We start from the raw sequence: 18,210 nt of genomic DNA, 5'->3' as shown, positions 1-18,210 counted from the left end.
ACCTCTAAGCCCACCCCTCTCCCGGGTCCATGCCTAGTGCCCGCCAGTGGGGAAGGCATTGGATCTCAGTCTACTACCCAGGCCAGTATTATGACGAGACCTGGTTTAACATTCTGTTACAGCTCCAGGGCCTAGTCAGAGAGGTACCAGAGTATGTAGACCCGCCTTACAGAGGATCTCTGAGCATTACCGCACGATTGGCTACAAGAGAATTTGACCCTTGTCGCACATCAACTTATCTACTCAAGCAAAGGAATATATGTAGTTGGGCCTCTCCTCCATGATTTCAACCATCCAGTCAACTCTGTCTCACAAGCAACTTACACTCTCAACTTCCAAGAACTATCCTATTACAATCATTCTCACTCCTGTACACTTACATATCTTGTCTCCCTACTCGAGTTCAGCTTGTCCATTCTGTTATTGCACTTGGACATACTGTTCTGATCCTTGATCAACGATTTCTTTCTCTTTAGCATCACCAAGTCTTTGCGACTTTCCTCCCGGAACAACCCAATCAACAATAGCTGTTGGTCTTGCTTTGAGAGCGAGACTGACTTAAATTGGTAGAATGGCCCTCGCAACTCAAACATCAGGCGCCCCTAACTGGGGACGCTGGTCTCAACAACTCCCTGGAGACTATACCATGATGGAATCACCATCCATGCTTCCATTCGACTCTCGAACCAACGCGACTTCTTCCGTTCAACGACCTGTCATGTCACCTTATATGGTTCAAGGCTCCTACAGCTCTGCCCAAGTGAATAGCATACCAGCGCCTCATTACCAGGTCCCCAACCCTTACCAGTTTTCGGCTTACCAAGGCCCACCAACACCTCCTCATCACTCTTCGCCCTTCAAAGTGGAATACAATGACCGTCCTCTCGGACATGAGAACGATCACGGTCGAGTTTCTTCATACCTTCGGGAGCCAAGATACACATACGTCGAGCAAGCACCCTCCCCTGCACGAAGCGATTCACAGGCCTCTACAGCCCGTTCTACCGGAACCAACCCAACACTCGCTTCCAAGACTATCATCTCAAACGCAACCTTGAATGGTGGCGACCAAATCAACTTTGAGACTGAGGTGGATGAGTTGATGAAGGCTATTCAGCGCAAGGCAGAGATGCAACCTGACGCTGGACACCAGCCACTCACTCCTGGAATGTCTCCTGTTTCCGATGCAAGCCTGGAAAGCCATGGAACCCCTACTCCCATGGACAACAAGGCACAAAGGAAGCGATATCACTGCAACGGCCCTGGCTGTCAGAAGAGCTTCACCCAGAAGACTCACCTCGACATCCACCGCAGAACACACAGTGGTGAGAAGCCATATGTAAGTCTGAACCTGGTTCTGACAAACGAACTGTACTGACATACATAGTCTTGTGACTTCCCCGGCTGCCAACTCACCTTTTCGCAATTGGGCAACCTTAAGACTCATCGACGTCGCCACACCGGTGAACGCCCGTTCTCTTGCGACAAGTGTGACCGCCAGTTTGCTCAACGTGGAAACCTTCGTGCCCACTTGCAGACTCACCAAGGATTGAAACCCTACGTCTGTATCCTAGATGCCTGCAACAAGACATTCTCTCAGCTCGGTAACATGAAGGTGAGCATTGACTATCGTACCAAGCCAAGTTTTGAACTAACCACGCTGCAGACTCACCAGAATAACTTCCACAAGAAGACCCTCAAGAATCTCACCGTGAGATTCGCCCAGATCCTTAACTCAGGTGAAGAGGTGCCTGAAGTCGACCGCCAGCTGTTTGAATACTTCGCTACACACTACAAGAACAGCAACAAGGGTATCAAAGGCCGAGGAAAGGCCCGCACGGTTGCTGAGCGTAAGCCCAAGCTCTCTCACTCGCCTGCTGCAAACCCAATTACAAGCGTCCCTCAATATCCTCTTCCTCAAATCGCCTCAAGTCATCAAACTTCCCATCATCAGTCGCATGGCCTTCCTGTCTCAGGCAGCCTTGCAGCCTACAGCATGAGCCGCGCCCAGCACAATGCCATCAACCACATGCCTCGTGAGTCTCACGCGAATGGCTATGAAGTGTACGATATGCAAGGAGGACAGCACCACATCCAGCCACCTCACAACACTGGCATGATGTACGAGACCAGCCATGTGCGTGAGATGAACTACAACGAGCGTATGTACTGAGGACTGTCCACTATGGAACAGCATCACCATACCAACTAGATACGAATCGACAGCGTTACGCATTTTGTTACACGAAAATCATTACAACAGTACAACACGGGAGGCTAAACAGTGCAATTATTACCAAAAGCCAAAACATATAAACGGCGTGTCTTTTTATGGGGAGTCGAAAACATATGGTCACACGGAAAGTCCATATGACGGGTTGAATTTTTAGGGTGGCTGTCTGAACACACTGATGCAGGGGTTCCGCCCTTTTTGCTGCTTTGATACCAATTGTTTTCTGCTTTTTTACATATACATACTTCTAGAGCAATTTGCATAGGAGACGCGCTTTGCTTACAATGTACACTAATGATCATCGATACTGGTTGGACGGATGCAAGGGAGAGCGAGTGGATTTGTTCATGATGTTATGGAGGTTAGAAAAAAAGAGAAGGCTGTGTTATCTGCTAGGACGACGTTTCCCGTTTCTGTTTTATTCATGTTTTGATTACCATTTACCTGTCGACTGGCAGTTATGTGCGCCAAAGTTTCTGCAATGTATTTCTTCACGGTATTCACTTTGAGGCGGTTGGATTGCATTCTTGGCTATTAGACCATTCTACCAGCAATGATGCATTTTACACAGTCATTAGACTCGGGTACAGAACAACAACATTCTATATAATAAGAGATGGGGGGAGAGTAGCCACAGGAGGGTGAAATCGGTATACTGGTCTGGAATTTGAATGAACATAGCTCAATGATCGTATTCAAGAAAAACTTGCCAACTTCAATGATGATGATCTCAATGTCTTGCCCTGTTAGACATGCCAGGCTCGGAACAAAACCACCGAACCGAGTATACGGTCATGCTTACGATATTGGATGAGTAGATTGTTAGGATCGGTGTTTTGGAGACTTGTCACGCAAGCGGTCTATCCAGGGGCACATGGTGAGATGATTCCTTCTACAGGATGGTCTAGACCGAGTTGTATAGCATTGGCCAAAGAGACAGGGGATGAGAAACCAAATTAAGGCAAAGCAAGGTATAGATATCCCAATTGGGGGCCATAGTGATGCCTAACACTCTCGATTTGGAGAGCATGGTACTATGAATTTGTGACAGTATTAAAGCACTCAGCTGAGCCAAGAGTTAAGGCCTCGATGGGGGATGACGATCCCGGCATCACGATCGAAGAATCTGCCAGGGGCTACAGAAGTGACAAGTGAGTGCTGGGAAAACAGTATCTCGGTAAAAGTCTTACCAACACGAGTTGGTTATGTTAGCAGTTGGTTGGTGTGGCTGAACGTTTATGTACGTACCACGTAGATTCCATAGTTTTCCAGAGGCTAGATATAATTCCGAGTACATGTGCATAATGTCAGACCTAGAATGCCTGCCATTGAAGTCAAGTGAGGTAGAAGCTATGTTGGTGGAACGCAGGATATGGGAGTGGCTGATTTCGACATGAGATTATCACCTGCATGTTATGACGCCGATACTGTTCCTGTTTTGTGCGAGAACAATTTTCATTGCAGTTTTGGGATTCATTTACATGGACAACTGTCCATGAAACCATGACAACTGGACTTACTTGTGAGACATAATATGCTGTGTGTTATAGCATCTACATGTCCCACCGAGGTCGCAATTCTGTATATAGGATACAAAACTGCGTGCTCATGTAGATTAGGGCTGCATGCCTCTCTTTCTGGCTGGATCGACAACCCCCCCTCCCCCCAATATTCACCGCCACCCTCTCTCTACCTATTCCCACTCTCCCCTGAATGGACAGCTGCTGAAGAGTCAAATGCAGACACAGTTAAAAACGGATCTCCTTTGTGCATATGTCCATGCATGAAGCCTCGTTTATAAGTCTCTGCTTTGAAGACCAATGCGAGAGGCCTTCACCGCTGTAGATAACGTTGCAATGGTCTGGCCTGGCTCGTCACTTTCATCGTGTGAGAAATTGCTTCACTCATCAAAACATATCTCATAGGAACAATGCTTTTCCCGATCTTGTGAGCTGCAGATGCAGATGCAGATGCATGCAAGCCTTCGGCAGCCAGTTTTCTTTTTTCATCTCTTTGAATCCACAAAACCGTTAAAAGCGTTTATTTGTACGCGCGAAATGCATGTTCCTTGTACATGAATTTGCTATAGATGCAAGATGGAATCTCGCTGGGAATAGAGATCGATGTGCGCCTAGACTAGAGATGAGAGCGTTGGTTCAGAGCAACCGTTACAAGTCTGCTTGGGGGGCGGGGGAGAGCACGCAAGCGAGCCTCGTACGGTACTGGGTAACTACCCCAGGAGCAAGTCCGTTTCATCTAGGTGGCGAAACGGACAAGGCGAGGCGAGAGACAGATGGGTTAAGACACAGGCAACCAAAGGAGACAGTCACTAGTATCCGCGTATCAGAGCCGTCCGTTCTGTCTTGTCGAAACTTGAAGTGTGCCCGAGACATTCTTGATGTGGGCTTGGCTGTGTACTCGATGCCTACCATGTCCATGTCCATGTCCGTATCCATATCCCAACAACCTAATGCAAGGGAGCCGTGCTGTTTGCTTGCATATACACAAACACACACACACGTATGTGTGTATGCGTCCCTATGTGTGTGTGTGTGTATGTAGAAAGTCTTCAATACCCATGGAGCCGGTACTGCACCAACTATTCCGCGGAGGCCACAATGGGAGTTGATTACAGTAGTTTACAACATTCTAACCTCCATGCAGAGTCGAGACAAACAGGATGTTGTCACCGCTTTGTATCTCGTAGGCCTCCTCGCCCTCGAGCTCCCAGTCGGCATCGTTTATGAGAACCAGGATGCCCGGTCGACTGTTTGCCACTCCTGTCAGCATACAAGATCCATAGAAAGTAGGTAGGAGTTGATATAAAAGTGCTTTGAACCGACGTGGCTGTGTGTGGTAGCGAGTTAAGGGGAGTGTGCATAGCGAGTCAGAGGCAAAGAGAGGCAAAGACAAGAAGAGAAACAGTGGTCGAGACATACAGATGGTTGTCTAGAACGAAAAGGTCCTTGCGAGAATCGTCCATGACGTTCTGACATAGGTGGTCTATCAAGTACGCAATGTCGGTGGGTTTCCCATCTTGGTCTGCCGCGGGAATCGACAGAGCGTGCTGTCGTTTGTTGGAAAAGAGCATTTCCAGCCCGCCACTGCAAGTACCGCCGTGTTAGCTCCAAGGAACTTAAACTAGAGAAGGAGGGATCAAAGCGAAGGGACCAAAGAGAGAGCAGAGACGAGACTCGTAAAAGGGAAACTCAGGGACAGGGCTTTGTCAGGGCTGGTGGGACACTCAAGGAAAATTTGGTAAATGGAGGAGGGCGTGGGCTTGATTTGACGCCTGAGACTAAGTCGAGGCTGGGAGTGAGAGTTGACATATCATATAATGCACACGAGATGAGGATGTAGGTGAAACGAGCTTACGAGAACTCCACGTCGATGCTGAGCATTGAAGGAGATGCTGATTCGGTCATGGCGAAATAGAAGGAGAATGGAAGCAAGGTGACAATCCAAGGACGCAATCCTGATTTTACTCTTCTTTTCCTTTCCTTTCTTTCCTTTTCCTCTGCTTTCAGCTGTCAACTGTCAACTGATCTCTGAGTTCCGAGTTCTGTGATATTTGCTTTTGCTGTAGTGGGGGGGAGAAGGATATCCCCGATGTATATCAGTCAGAGTTGAATTGTCAGAGTGGCTAAAAGAATTTGTTTCCTTCTTCCAATAATGGAAAAGAGAATAAAGAAGTTATTGTGACAAAGACAAAAAGAGCAAGCAAATCTTGATATTATTTGCTTTTCTTGATGTGTTATCTAGGTATGTTTCGTAGAAGCAAGCCGCCCACAACCGCTTAAGCAGATGACATAAGCAGGATGCTTCCAAAAAATCTCAATAGAACGTCACTGTAGCCAATCAGAATTCAAGAACCACACACTTTTCAGATTCATATTCATCCCAAGACCCCTCCAAGAATAACGACTCCAAGTAAAGTAAAGAAAAGGAAAGAAAAGAAAAGAGAACGACAAAATATATCACTATACAGAAATGGGATCGGAACCCGCATCTGTCGAGTATCTCGCTTCCGGGGCCAACCGACAGACGGCTGTTGCGGATTGGAGTCGATGTGGTATTTTGGCCTTTGGAGCTGATATCAATGTTGCTTTATGGCGACCTTTGGTTAGTACTTGAGTCACCTTGTTGCTACAAAGTCAATATATCTTGTTTTATATCATCTTCATGCTTCTCCTAAATCATCTCATACTAACATCTATACTCAAGTCGGATCCGCCCAAGGGAGTTAGCAAGTTGCTCAACGGCCACAAGAACACTGTCAAGGCCTTGGCTTTCCTCCCTGAAGAAGACCAAGATGAGAACTCCTATCTAATCTCAGGCTCAGATGACAAGACCCTGATTGTCTGGAAAGCCCAGCGAGACAGTGAAGAGTTCAAGCCCATCCACAAATGTACCGACCACACTGCTGCAATCAACTGCATCGCCGCTCTAAGGATCAAGGGCACTCAGAAATGGATCATTGCAACTGGAGGTGCTGATGCCTCTATCAAAATCTGGAGCTTTGAGAATGACGACTTCTCGCTTCTCCAAAGCGTCAAGACGACACCAAAGTACTTCCCCATGTGTCTGTCGCTTGCTTACGCCGGAGACGCAGATGATGTCTTGGTGCTAGCATCCGCTGGTACAAGGGATATTGTCCAGATACACACTGCGGAAGCCCAATCCGAAAATATCCAATTCGAGGTGCAGGCAACATTGACCGGGCACGAAGGCTGGATTCGAAGCTTGAATTTCGCCAAGGAGACAACCGCCCCTGACAGCGATTTGCTCCTCGCCTCAGCGAGTCAAGACAAGTACGTCCGTATCTGGAGATTCCACCAGGGCAAAGAGCTACCTGCTGCTTCAGCTAGCGGATCGGACCCTTCAAGCGACGCCTACTTGCCAGGCAAATCTCCTTCGAACAAGGCTCATCGCCTCAAGTCGGCTGGTAAGGACTTCTCTGTCACCTTTGAAGCTCTACTTCTAGGTCACGAGGATTGGATCTATAGCGCACGCTGGCAAAGACAGGGTGACGGAAAGCTGCAGCTTCTCTCCACCTCGGCAGACAACTCGCTCGCTATCTGGGAGGCTGATCCAAGCTCTGGTATCTGGATTAGCATGGCGAGACTGGGTGAGATTAGCCGGGAGAAGGGTGCAACGACAGCAACAGGAAGTACGGGTGGGTTTTGGACAGGACTGTGGTCCCACGATGGAAAGTCGGTGGCCTGTCTTGGCCGCACTGGTAGCTGGAGACGATGGGAGTATGTCCCTTCCGATGACTTTTGGAAGCCTTGTGTGGCTATCTCAGGACATACCAGAGCAGTCACAGGTGTCACTTGGGCCAAGAATGGCGAGTATCTTCTGTCAACAAGTTCAGACCAAACCACACGACTTCACACGCGCTGGAACAGGCCAGGGACTGAGACATGGCACGAAATGTCCCGACCTCAGATCCACGGCTATGACCTCAACTGCATCGACTCCGTAGGAGCTTCCCAGTTTGTCTCAGGGGCTGACGAGAAGCTCATGCGAGTCTTCAGTGAGCCCAAGGCCGTAGCCTCAATGCTCAACCGTCTTGCCGGCATCGGCGGTGGTATGGACGTCGAGAGCATGCCTGACGCTGCCAACATGCCTGTCCTGGGTCTATCCAACAAAGCCATCGACACCGTGGAGGATGATCAGGAGATTCAGCCCATCGATGACCGGGACCGTGAAGCGATGGACCCAGCATCAGTCGTGAAGAAGTCCCACTTGGAAATTGACCATCCCCCTTTTGAGGAGACACTCTCGCGACACACCTTGTGGCCAGAGACCGAGAAGCTTTACGGCCATGGTTATGAAATCTCCTGTCTGGCAGCTAGCCACGACGGAACTCTCGTCGCCAGTGCATGCAAGGCCAGCTCGACCAACCACGCCGTCATCCGTCTCTTCGAGACAACCCGCTGGACCGAACTCCGGCCGCCCCTGACCGCACACTCTCTTACAGCCACCCGCCTACGGTTCTCTCTTGACGACCAGTTTCTCCTGAGCGTTGGTCGTGATCGTCAATGGGCCGTGTTTGAGCGGGCACCCAAGGAGGACGCTGCGTACAAACTCCTTCAGATCAATCCAAAGGGCCACACGCGTATGGTGCTTGATGCAGCCTGGGCGCCCTCTCCACCTTCAGCTCCTGTGTTTGCAACCGCTGGACGTGATAAACAAGTTCGCATCTGGGCGGCTAAGGCCAACGCGGAAGGAAAGCTACAGTTCACGCAGACAGCTTCTATTCCATCTACTTCGCCCGTCACCTCTGTTGATTTCGTTCCTCAAGTCGTCGACGGAAGGTTTATCTTGGCTGTTGGAACGGAATTTGGGCGACTTAGTCTGTGTCTGATCAAGGTGGATGGAACTGATGCTGTCGAGAAGTCCGCATGTGAAGAGTAAGTAACTTTCGACGTGAACCAGACTACGACATCTTTTGCTGACTTTGCTCATTAGTTATTGTTTGCCCAAGGCTGTACACCAACTCGCTTGGCGTCCCGTTATGAGAGATGGTTCTGGTAGGCCATATGAGCTAGCTGTTGCGGGAGAAGATAGTTCACTTCGAGTGTATGGTTTCAGCCAAGCGTATTTACAAGTGCCTGCAGACTCGCAGTAATAAAAGTTATGATTGACGTTGATATGAACATGCTTGTTACGTTTAGGGCCAATTCCTGAGCTTGCGTTCCTACTCCATTTTGTTGATGGCAAAATTCGACCATGAGGTAACCAAGTTCCGTGTGTTATTATCATTACAGCCATCTATTGGCCAAAGTGTTGTGTATATATATATCCGTATCCATGATATCGTGATACTAGATGAACCTCCGAGTCAAATCTTGCGGTTCTCCAGGTTGATGTTTGAGGTCTAATTGAAACCTCGGCTGGTCAGAATCTCGTTCGCGCTGCCGTCGCATTTCAATTTATTTTCGGTATGCTTGCATCTCTTTTTAGATTGCTAGCAAGCCACCACGAACATGAATGTGTTGTTGGCATTCGAGCACGCCATTCGAATTTATAGCTCCTTGACAATTTCGATTGTCTCCTTGGTTACGTCTATCGCGCTTGCTGTTGCACCAGACAGTGCACTGGCAGACATGTCCTTGACAGCTTCATGCACCACCTCGGCGACATCGATCTGCTCTCCATTCATGTAGTACCATGCGCGACCGACGAGGAATGAGATGTGATGCGGCAGGTAGAGACAGGCGGCGATAAATGTCAGGCTGAAGAGAAGAAAGACGATAGAGCCTAATGCGATTGGTTAGCTACCTGGGAATAAAGTTGAGGGAAGCAAGAAGGGGGGGCTCGTACTGAAGAAGAACTTCTCCCAAGGCGTAAACATATAGACACTAAAAGTAACCTCGAGTTGGTACTGCTTGAGGGCAAGCCACTTGCGGAACGATCCAAAAACAGCCATTGTGATTATGTCGGATTTGCAGATTCGATTCGAGTCGTATTGGTCGTTGTGGTAATGTGGAATCTTTGTATTCGTCGTTGTTCGGATGAAGTGATGGATCCAGGGGAGAATAAAGGATAAGGATAAGGATTCCCTCCTTTATCTGGTGGTACCTTTATCGTACCGACGCTCCCGAAAATTAGTCTAGGTACCAGAGTCTTTGCGGGAAAACGCCAAGGTTCTCAAGTACCTCTTGGAGCTTGACCTTGTAGGGGGTGCAGGTGCCCAATTTACTGCCCGGCCGCTAGAAACATGAGAGACGAAATTAGTAGACCACTTTATCCCACTTGACCATGCTTCTTAGGCTATTTATTTTTGTACCTCAACGCTTGGAGACTAATGTTATGACACCCTGTAGGCCGACTAGAGCCTGAGAAACATTGACCTCGTGGCTACGGCTGTGGCGTGCTTATGCCACATGCAATTAATTCAGTCCTGCAGCCTCGTATACGACGAATAGCCCATCAACTTGACTCAATTACGACTTCAGCTCGCCTTCACCACTGTTTTCTATCCTTGTTTTACTTCAACATACCTACTCGTCCGACATAAAGATATTGAGCATGTCCAGTATCTTCCGATCCTTCCGATCGAGTACACCTCTTTCGCCCTTTGCCTCACCAATACGTACCTTTACCAGTACACCCATACACCTAGCGAAAGCACTCCCACCTCGACCGAAACCTCCACCTGAGTCCGAGATCGAAGAATCATACGTCAAAGGTAGTGGACCAGGTGGTCAAAAGATTGTATGTCCCACGGTTCTATGCCAAAGGCACCTTGCACCATCATCACCCATATAACTTACATGATGGTCGTTACAATGTAGAACAAAACCAATTCTGCGGTCCAGCTCAAGCACATACCCACAGGCATAGTCGTCAAGTCACAGGCAACCCGTTCAAGAGACCAGAATCGAAAACATGCTCGCGAACTGCTTGCCCAGCGTGTCGACGAGCTACGAAATGGTGACCAGAGTCGGTCAGCCATTGTCGGTCGTGTAAAGGAAAAGAAAGTCGCGAGTGCCTCCAAGAAAAGTCGCAGAAAATACAAGAAGCTTGAGGAAGAGAAGGCAATTGCCGCAGCTTCAGTTGAAGCCCTGCCAGAGGCGACCTCTGACTTATCTACAGAAAAAGCTTCAGCTGCAGACGAAGCAGCGAGTTCCGAAGCTGTTCAGTCCCCCGATACCCCAAACAAACTGGCCTGAGACTTAAAAAAAAAAAAGTACCTTTTATGATTTAATAACGGCTTCAATTATGTAGACCATACGTAGCAAAAGAGCAATCAGCACATATCATCACCTCGTTTGATTTCAACAATTCTAAGCGGAAAGTAAAAAAGTATTTGTATGTCAACCTCGGCTTCTACCCCTAGGCACGCATTATACGCGAACTACAAGAAAAGGGGCCATCACATCTCTTCGTAATAAGCGCAACGCCCACTCTTTCGACCATGTCAAAAACTTTTCGTAAATACGAGATTCGACTTTGACGCTGGCCAACCACCCAAGGCTTAGCGTCTGTCGCCACCTCCATGATCTTGTCGTTGCGCGAGTGGGAGGATTTAGTTTGTCGATCGGGTAGCTGGAAGAGAGTTAGTAAGCTTGTCTGTGGGTTGACGGGTAAGTTGAACACACCTTAGAAGCACTTGCGGTGAACGATTGAGGGACCGCTCTCGTCGTACTCCTGCTTGGAGATCCACATTTGCTGGAAGGTGGACAGGGAAGCGAGAATGGAACCACCGATCCAGACGGAGTACTTTCGCTCCGGGGGAGCAATGATCTTGACCTTCATGGAAGAAGGAGCAAGAGCAGTGATCTCCTTCTGCATACGGTCGGAGAGACCGGGGTACATGGTGGTACCACCAGACTAAAGACATGTTAGAACATGTCAGATCTTTTTGAGTTGCGGAACTTACCATGACAATGTTTCCGTAGAGATCCTTTCGGACATCGACATCACACTTCATGATGGAGTTGAAAGTGGTGACGTGGATGCCACCGCTCTCAAGACCAAGGACAGAAGGCTGGAAGAGAGCCTCAGGAGCGCGGAATCGCTCGTTACCGATGGTGATGACCTGACCGTCAGGAAGCTCGTAAGACTTCTCCAAGCTGGAGCTCTGGGCAGCAGTCTGGATCTCCTGCTCGAAGTCAAGGGCGACGTAGCAGAGCTTCTCCTTGATGTCACGAACGATTTCTCGCTCGGCAGTGGTGGAGAAAGTGTAACCGCGCTCAGCAAGAATCTTCATGAGGTAGTCGGTAAGATCACGACCAGCCATGTCGACACGGGCAATGGCGTGGGGAAGGGCGAAACCCTCGTAGATGGGGACAACGTGAGTGACACCATCACCGGAGTCCAGAACGATACCGGTGGTACGACCGGAAGCGTACAGGGACAGAACGGCCTGAATAGAGACGTAGAAAGCGGGGGCGTTGAAGGTCTCGAAGACAATCTGGGTCATCTTCTCACGGTTGGACTTGGGGTTGATAGGAGCCTCGGTGAGCAGGACGGGGTGCTCCTCGGGGGCGACACGCAGCTCGTTGTAGAAGGTGTGGTGCCAAATCTTCTCCATGTCGTCCCAGTTGGTAACAACACCGTGCTCGATGGGGTATCGCAGTGTGAGGATACCACGCTTGGACTGAGCCTCATCACCAACGTAGGAGTCCTTCTGACCCATACCGATCATGATACTGAGATTTCGTTAGTGGCCAGCCACCGATAATGGTGGCAAAATTGCCGCGATTGCAATAACTTACCCATGGTGACGGGGGCGACCGACAATGGAAGCTATTCACAGCATCAGCATTTAGACCTGGTTGTGCTTGCGCCCGAACGTTGCGATATCAACGCTAGGGCAGCCAAGTGCTAGAAAGTGGGGTACTCACGGAAAACAGCTCGGGGAGCATCATCACCGGCGAAACCGGCCTTGCACATACCCGAACTGGCATCAAGTTAGCTATCATGGGCATGATGAGATTGTCTTGCGCCTGCTGAGCCAATTCTATTGAGCACCAGAGTCGTGGCCCGTGTCGGGCATCGGACGATGCGGTGGCAGATCTGGCCAAGCAGGGGGCAGAGAGGCGGGGAGGTTGTCCAGAGGTCGGTGAGACAGGCGGGGGAGCTTACCCATTGTCGATGACGAGAGCAGCAACTTCTTCTGTAAAGCAAAGATATGTCAGCGTGAATCCCCAGATGATATTCGCAATGCTCGAAACGGATTGATTGACCAGATCCGACGATGCAGAGACGCGGTATGATGCGACGTACCCTCCATGGCTGTGGATTACGGTGTGTGTATGGGAAAGCTGTCCAGAAACGGGATTAGCGGCCAAGATTCCAAGGCGAGGAAAGAAAAAGAAAGGACGAAGTGGTATAAAAAAGAGAAATGTGATGAGATGCTGGAATTAGTCGAGGAGCAAGCTTACGGGAAAAGAAGAGACGTTGATGGAGAAGGAGACGGAGGTCGGGAGATAGAAGAGTTGAAGAGAAGTGGTTTGGAATGGGAGAGGGAAAGAGACGGAGACGGGAGAATGGGGGAGGGGGGAAAGGAGACAAGTATCGCCGGGCGACGCTGTCACAAGAAAGTTGTGGGCGGGCCCCGAATTGCTGAGGTGGACACTTTGGGGACAAGGGGGGGTAGAGACCGCCTGCCAGAACTGGGTAGGGGAAACAGAGCAGACGAGGCACAGTCTAGAGCAGGAGCAGCTCTCTTGGTACTGGAAAGAGGCGGGGCGACTAAAAAAAAAAACAGCCCGTCTTTCCCAGCTGCTCGCCGCTTTACTGATTGGTTCGTGGCGGCCGTAGTGCAGAGTACACTGCCCTGGAGAAAAGAATGCACTTGTCTTGTCCCAGTGGCCGCAGTGGTCCATGGCAGCCAGAGGCAGCTTGGGCGTGGAATGGTAATCGTTGTGGAGTATGGGATGGACGGTACCTAGCGGTGGCTAAGGTGGGGAGCTTACCTAGAACTGAACAGTAGGAGTGACTAGGTTTAGAGGTTCGTGATGGCCAATTCCTTAGTTGTCGAGGACCTGGGATTGATATGAGCAATCGCTTATGATACAGAGCTGATAGAACTTCTCAGGTAGCAGTGATTCTTTTTAACAGTTTCCAGTAGACGGTTTTGAATCACATCATTGACTGAGCATAACGGGCCGCTTCACCGTCTCGACTTTATCCTTCCTGCACAATGTGACGTCGTAAGCAGAACCTCATGTCCACCGCCACGCGAGCAGACGACGACGTCAGCTAGGGAACTTTTTTAAAGCTGCAGCCTTTGAGGCTACCTTTTATTTGGCTTGGCAGCGTATTACAATATCTGAATACTCTACTGATGACCTATTTCCAGATTCGTTCTCTAGTATTCTCTGTTGTCGACAACGGAACTGTTGCAACAGCATACCAGTCAAGTATTCAGATGTGTGTATCAACAGCAGCCACCATCTTAGGACAAAGGCAACGTTCCAAGTCAAACTTAGCCAAGAAAAGCTTGAGAAGAAACTCAGTATCACTCCTTCAAGTTACTGTCCACACCTATCTGCCCCAAACGTCGGGAAACAGCATCACTTCACTTCACCGTCCAAAGTCCAATCCCTTGGATGCAGTAATAGAAAAGGGGCTGGTATCTAAGTCAAATCTCCAGATGCTCCGCATATTGGGACCGGTTACCAGCTTCCAGTTTCCGAGTTCCACTCCATAATTAGCACAAGCGGTTAATTAATCAAGCGCTCCTCCATGGCAAAGTTACGCGGAGGCAGCTGTTTTGCGAGCGAGTGTCTCGCTGACGAACCACGTCAAATACGCGCGGATCTTATTTTATCTGAGCTACTCACCCAGCCATTCCGACTGGCCAAGCAGACATCACGATTGAAGATACCTTGATAGGAACTATTGTATGATAGCCTCACATTGCACAGCTATCTCTATCGTCTCACCTCCTACTCTGTGTAAAATCATCTTTAGTGACATAAGGCGGTGTTGAGCTTTACTTCCCCTGGCAATACAAGGTTCCTCTGCTCCATTGGAACCCATGTTTTTCAGAGAGCCTGGGCGAAATCCTTTTCTTCTGATACCTAGCCAACAGCTTCAACACCGCTCCCTCATCACCCCTGAACCACGAGGCTGTCAATTGTTTACTGGACACAACAGATCTCCCAACTCTTAATTAGACCCCTGTTTCTTGCCCCCCTGCCTAACCCAGCTGGGGAAACCCCCACTGATGGGAGCTGTCGACCAGTAAACCAGGCCGTGAGATGAGATTGAATGCCTTCGCTTACCTACCGCCTTCCCATGAACAGCGGGATCTCCGGCCACTCTCAGATGCGAAATATGTCCACTAAGCTCTCTTTATCGATATTGGACGCCATTGTGGTAGCCTTGCGCCAGGCTGCTACATAGGTATCTACTAGTGACATTCAACGCAATCGTAATACACGCGCGTCACCCCAGCCAGCCACAGTTGATCTAGGCAGTCATTATTTTAATTTTATGCTCTTCTTTTTTTTTCGGTCTCGCATCTGAATTCACCTTCTGTGACAAAAGCAGCGATGAGGGGCAACCTTGCAAGGTGGGGCAATTTTGCTGAGCTGGAGGGGAGCTATGATGAAATGTTTCTCTGCCACGTCGGACAGCCATCAGTTGAATTGCGGTGTCTATCTATAACATGAATTCGCTGCAAATCAGCCAGTCGACTCAATAGCATGTACAAGTCATCATAAGGCAGTCATTGGGCTTCAATTTGTTGATATTAAGCTGTGCTGCTGTGATTGAGCATCGATCGGGATGGATGACTCCTGGGAGCAAATATGCGCTAGGTCATTTATAGATTAAAAACGGGTCTTCTTGAAGATTCCAGAATGGGCAAATTCAAATCGATATGGTTGGTAAGTTAAATCAATTGCAAATACTGAACATCAAGACTTTTCATTCCCTTCATATTCACAACAAGTGCAACGGGATTCTCTCAATATCAAACAAATCTACAAATCACCGACAGCATGGACGATCCCAGACTTAACGAGCTTCTCAAATGGAGCATCGAGCAATCTGAGGCCACCAAAAATGACCCCAATGCCCCTCCAGCCAAGACGCAACTCACTCCAGAGCTTATGGCAGCGCTCATGGGCGGCCCCTCCGACGCGGACCTCATGAAAGCCTCAATGGAGATCATCACCTCGGACAATGCTGAGGAGGTCTCGCTAGACGACAAGCTTGTCGCCTTCGATAATTTTGAGCAGCTCATCGAGAACCTCGACAATGCCAACAATATTGCAAACCTCAGCCTGTGGACCCCACTGCTCGAGCAACTTAAGCATGACGAGCGGGAGATGCGCAAGATGGCCGCCTGGTGTGTTGGTACTGCTGTGCAGAACAACGAGAAGACACAAGAACGTCTACTTGCTGTGGGAGGAGTGCCTATGCTAGTAGACCTGGCTACCAAGGAAGATGAGCCTGTCGATGTCCGTCGCAAAGCTGTGTATGCTCTCAGCTCGGCGGTGCGCAACTACCAGCCCGCCATGAATCTCTTTGCCGATGAGTTGACTAAGAAGGGTCACAAGACTGACAAGGTCGATGCTACAAGCATGGAGGCTGTGGATGAAGTCGTCAACGGTCTGCGAGAGAAGATCGGCAAGGCCTAAAAAGTTGAAAACAAAAATCATCAACGCATCACGAATGGTTTCATTGGAACGGAGTTGGGCGTTGGTCGGGGAAAATCTTTTGCCGACGCAGGTTGATAGATCAAAAGAAATAGGAAACGGCTGGATGAAGTGGGCACTGAGCCCTTGTTTTTGAATGTTCATTTATGATACATATCTTGTACATGGTTTATACTACATTCGTTTGCTCTCAACACCTCACAATAATCCATTAATTGTGCTTTAATGTCGGGCCTTGCCAAAAAAGGGAAGGCCAAGAGCCTCCAAAAGAAGACGACCTTGTCTATCGGAGGTGCCAGTTGTCTTAATAAAGATATCACAGCCAGGCATCAGTCGTGCAGGGTACATCTAATCGTAGTTAGCTCGCTGATCCCTCGCAATCGCACGTAGACTTACATCGTAGTTGAATTCGATTTCGGGGAAGTATGCCATCCAGGCAGGCTGCAGACCGAAAGCCAAGTTGCCTGCGCTATCACCAGTGGTAGCCTCAATACCAGGCCAGTCTTTGATCTTGGGCAGCACCAGAGTGATCAGTTTGTCCAGAAACTCATAGGCCTGAGCACCCTTTAGTGTCACCTTACAGCCGGTCTTGTCACCCTTCTTGACACTCCACTGAACGACACCGTTCTTGACCTTTGTCACCTCGGGAAAAGCACCGGAGATAGCCTGAATAACAGCACGACACACGTGCAGGTACTCCTTGTTCTGAGAGCTTAGAGGAGCGAATGAGTTGATGGTAATAGCCTCGATTTCGGGAACATTGTGCCACTCGATAGGGCGCTCGACCAATCCAAGTCTCGAAGAGCCACCTCCACGAGGTCCACGACGAGGTCTGTTCTTATGATAAGGTGAGGAACCGTCCCATTCTCTCAAGTTACCCTTGTTGGAAACGGGTAGTTCTGTGCCTGGTGGGATGTGCTGATAGGTCATAGTGATCAAGTCTGGAGCAACCGTGGCCTCATATGTATGCCTTAATCGAGGGAAGTTGAAGGGACCGGGAACGAAATCTCGGGCAGTCGGGTCGGAGGACTTGGGAACCTGGACGGGATGGAGGGGTCCACGGTAATACTTGGGAGGATGGTACTGGTATCTACAAGAAGCTATTTAGCACATGTTCGGTCATGTAGAGCGATTGAGCCACGAACCTATTACCAGGAAGCTTATTGACTGTTCCCTTGGCCTTTTCTCTGGCATTGAAAGCCTCAATAGCCGCCTGATCGGGAGTACCTGTCGCAAAAGAGGAGGCATTGTCGAGATCTGCCAGATCGGACAAGGACTTCTCGGCCCCAGTTGAGGCATATCTTCGTGCACAAAGGGGGGAAGCCCGTAGAGGGATTTGCCTTCGTCCCAGTGAGCTCGCCATGCGAGCTCCCTCTCGTACTGTGGCCATTATTGGGATCGTGGGTTATTGGAATTGCTCGTCGACAAAAAGATGAGGTTGTCGCGTGGATTTGGAAATTTCCATCTAAGCGGCTAGCGCCAAGCGACGCCACATGTGGCTAGTGATGTAGATCGTGGCTGTGGACATCTTGTACCAGATCTTGAACGAGAAGGGCAGAAGATATCCAATATATCAGATGTTACGCATAACTAGGCTAGGGCATCTACTCTACTATGTATGTCCTTAGTTATTTATCGTAGCTTCGTTGAATTGTCGAATATTGTTGTGTGGCCCAGTTCCTTTGTAAGATAGAGGTACTTTTGCAATATCAACATCTAGATCCAAGCACCAAGCCTGAAGTTATCATATACCTACCCAGGTACGGAGGCAGTTAATGTTTCCAAAGAGGCGTAAACATGAGACCATTTGGGTATGTTCCCCTCTCCCAGTGTTAATCGCTCAAACTTGCT

The 18,210-nt window shown here is 49.1% G+C and overlaps 8 protein-coding genes across 8 annotated transcripts; 4 read left to right on the top strand and 4 right to left on the bottom strand.

Moving 5' to 3' along the window:
• Positions 1–571: 571 nt before the first annotated feature.
• On the top strand, positions 572–2,173 carry FPOAC1_011122 (uncharacterized protein; the record flags this gene model as incomplete). Its single annotated transcript, XM_044855508.1, has 3 exons — positions 572–1,339; positions 1,388–1,615; positions 1,667–2,173. The coding sequence occupies 3 exons, from the start codon at positions 572–574 to the stop codon at positions 2,171–2,173; spliced, it is 1,503 nt and encodes a 500-aa protein (XP_044702821.1).
• A 2,709-nt stretch (positions 2,174–4,882) lies between these two features.
• On the bottom strand, positions 4,883–5,658 carry URM1 (Ubiquitin- modifier 1; the record flags this gene model as incomplete). Its single annotated transcript, XM_044855507.1, has 3 exons — positions 4,883–5,000; positions 5,173–5,337; positions 5,609–5,658. The coding sequence occupies 3 exons, from the start codon at positions 5,656–5,658 to the stop codon at positions 4,883–4,885; spliced, it is 333 nt and encodes a 110-aa protein (XP_044702820.1).
• Positions 5,659–6,223: 565 nt separating this feature from the next.
• On the top strand, positions 6,224–8,867 carry FPOAC1_011120 (uncharacterized protein; the record flags this gene model as incomplete). Its single annotated transcript, XM_044855506.1, has 3 exons — positions 6,224–6,355; positions 6,458–8,649; positions 8,708–8,867. 3 exons carry the CDS (start codon positions 6,224–6,226, stop codon positions 8,865–8,867), a joined length of 2,484 nt encoding a protein of 827 aa, XP_044702819.1.
• Positions 8,868–9,263: 396 nt separating this feature from the next.
• On the bottom strand, positions 9,264–9,668 carry FPOAC1_011119 (uncharacterized protein; the record flags this gene model as incomplete). Its single annotated transcript, XM_044855505.1, has 2 exons — positions 9,264–9,499; positions 9,563–9,668. 2 exons carry the CDS (start codon positions 9,666–9,668, stop codon positions 9,264–9,266), a joined length of 342 nt encoding a protein of 113 aa, XP_044702818.1.
• A 602-nt stretch (positions 9,669–10,270) lies between these two features.
• FPOAC1_011118 (uncharacterized protein) lies at positions 10,271–10,914 on the top strand (the record flags this gene model as incomplete). Its single annotated transcript, XM_044855504.1, has 2 exons — positions 10,271–10,456; positions 10,537–10,914. The coding sequence occupies 2 exons, from the start codon at positions 10,271–10,273 to the stop codon at positions 10,912–10,914; spliced, it is 564 nt and encodes a 187-aa protein (XP_044702817.1).
• Positions 10,915–11,344: 430 nt separating this feature from the next.
• FPOAC1_011117 (actin) lies at positions 11,345–12,980 on the bottom strand (the record flags this gene model as incomplete). The annotated part of the gene is made up of 6 exons (XM_044855503.1): positions 11,345–11,575; positions 11,625–12,396; positions 12,463–12,493; positions 12,592–12,647; positions 12,833–12,863; positions 12,974–12,980. The coding sequence occupies 6 exons, from the start codon at positions 12,978–12,980 to the stop codon at positions 11,345–11,347; spliced, it is 1,128 nt and encodes a 375-aa protein (XP_044702816.1).
• A 2,719-nt stretch (positions 12,981–15,699) lies between these two features.
• FES1 (hsp70 nucleotide exchange factor fes1) lies at positions 15,700–16,341 on the top strand (the record flags this gene model as incomplete). The annotated part of the gene is made up of 1 exon (XM_044855502.1): positions 15,700–16,341. One exon carries the CDS (start codon positions 15,700–15,702, stop codon positions 16,339–16,341), a length of 642 nt encoding a protein of 213 aa, XP_044702815.1.
• Positions 16,342–16,581: 240 nt separating this feature from the next.
• On the bottom strand, positions 16,582–17,749 carry FPOAC1_011115 (uncharacterized protein; the record flags this gene model as incomplete). The annotated part of the gene is made up of 3 exons (XM_044855501.1): positions 16,582–16,707; positions 16,756–17,449; positions 17,505–17,749. The coding sequence occupies 3 exons, from the start codon at positions 17,747–17,749 to the stop codon at positions 16,582–16,584; spliced, it is 1,065 nt and encodes a 354-aa protein (XP_044702814.1).
• Between the last annotated feature and the right edge of the window lie 461 nt (positions 17,750–18,210).

This window comes from Fusarium poae, chromosome 4 (assembly GCF_019609905.1).
Source record: "Fusarium poae strain DAOMC 252244 chromosome 4, whole genome shotgun sequence".
NCBI lineage: Eukaryota > Fungi > Ascomycota > Sordariomycetes > Hypocreales > Nectriaceae > Fusarium > Fusarium poae.
Note: the sequence above shows the minus strand (reverse complement) of the source record. Positions and strands in the feature narration are given on the sequence as shown.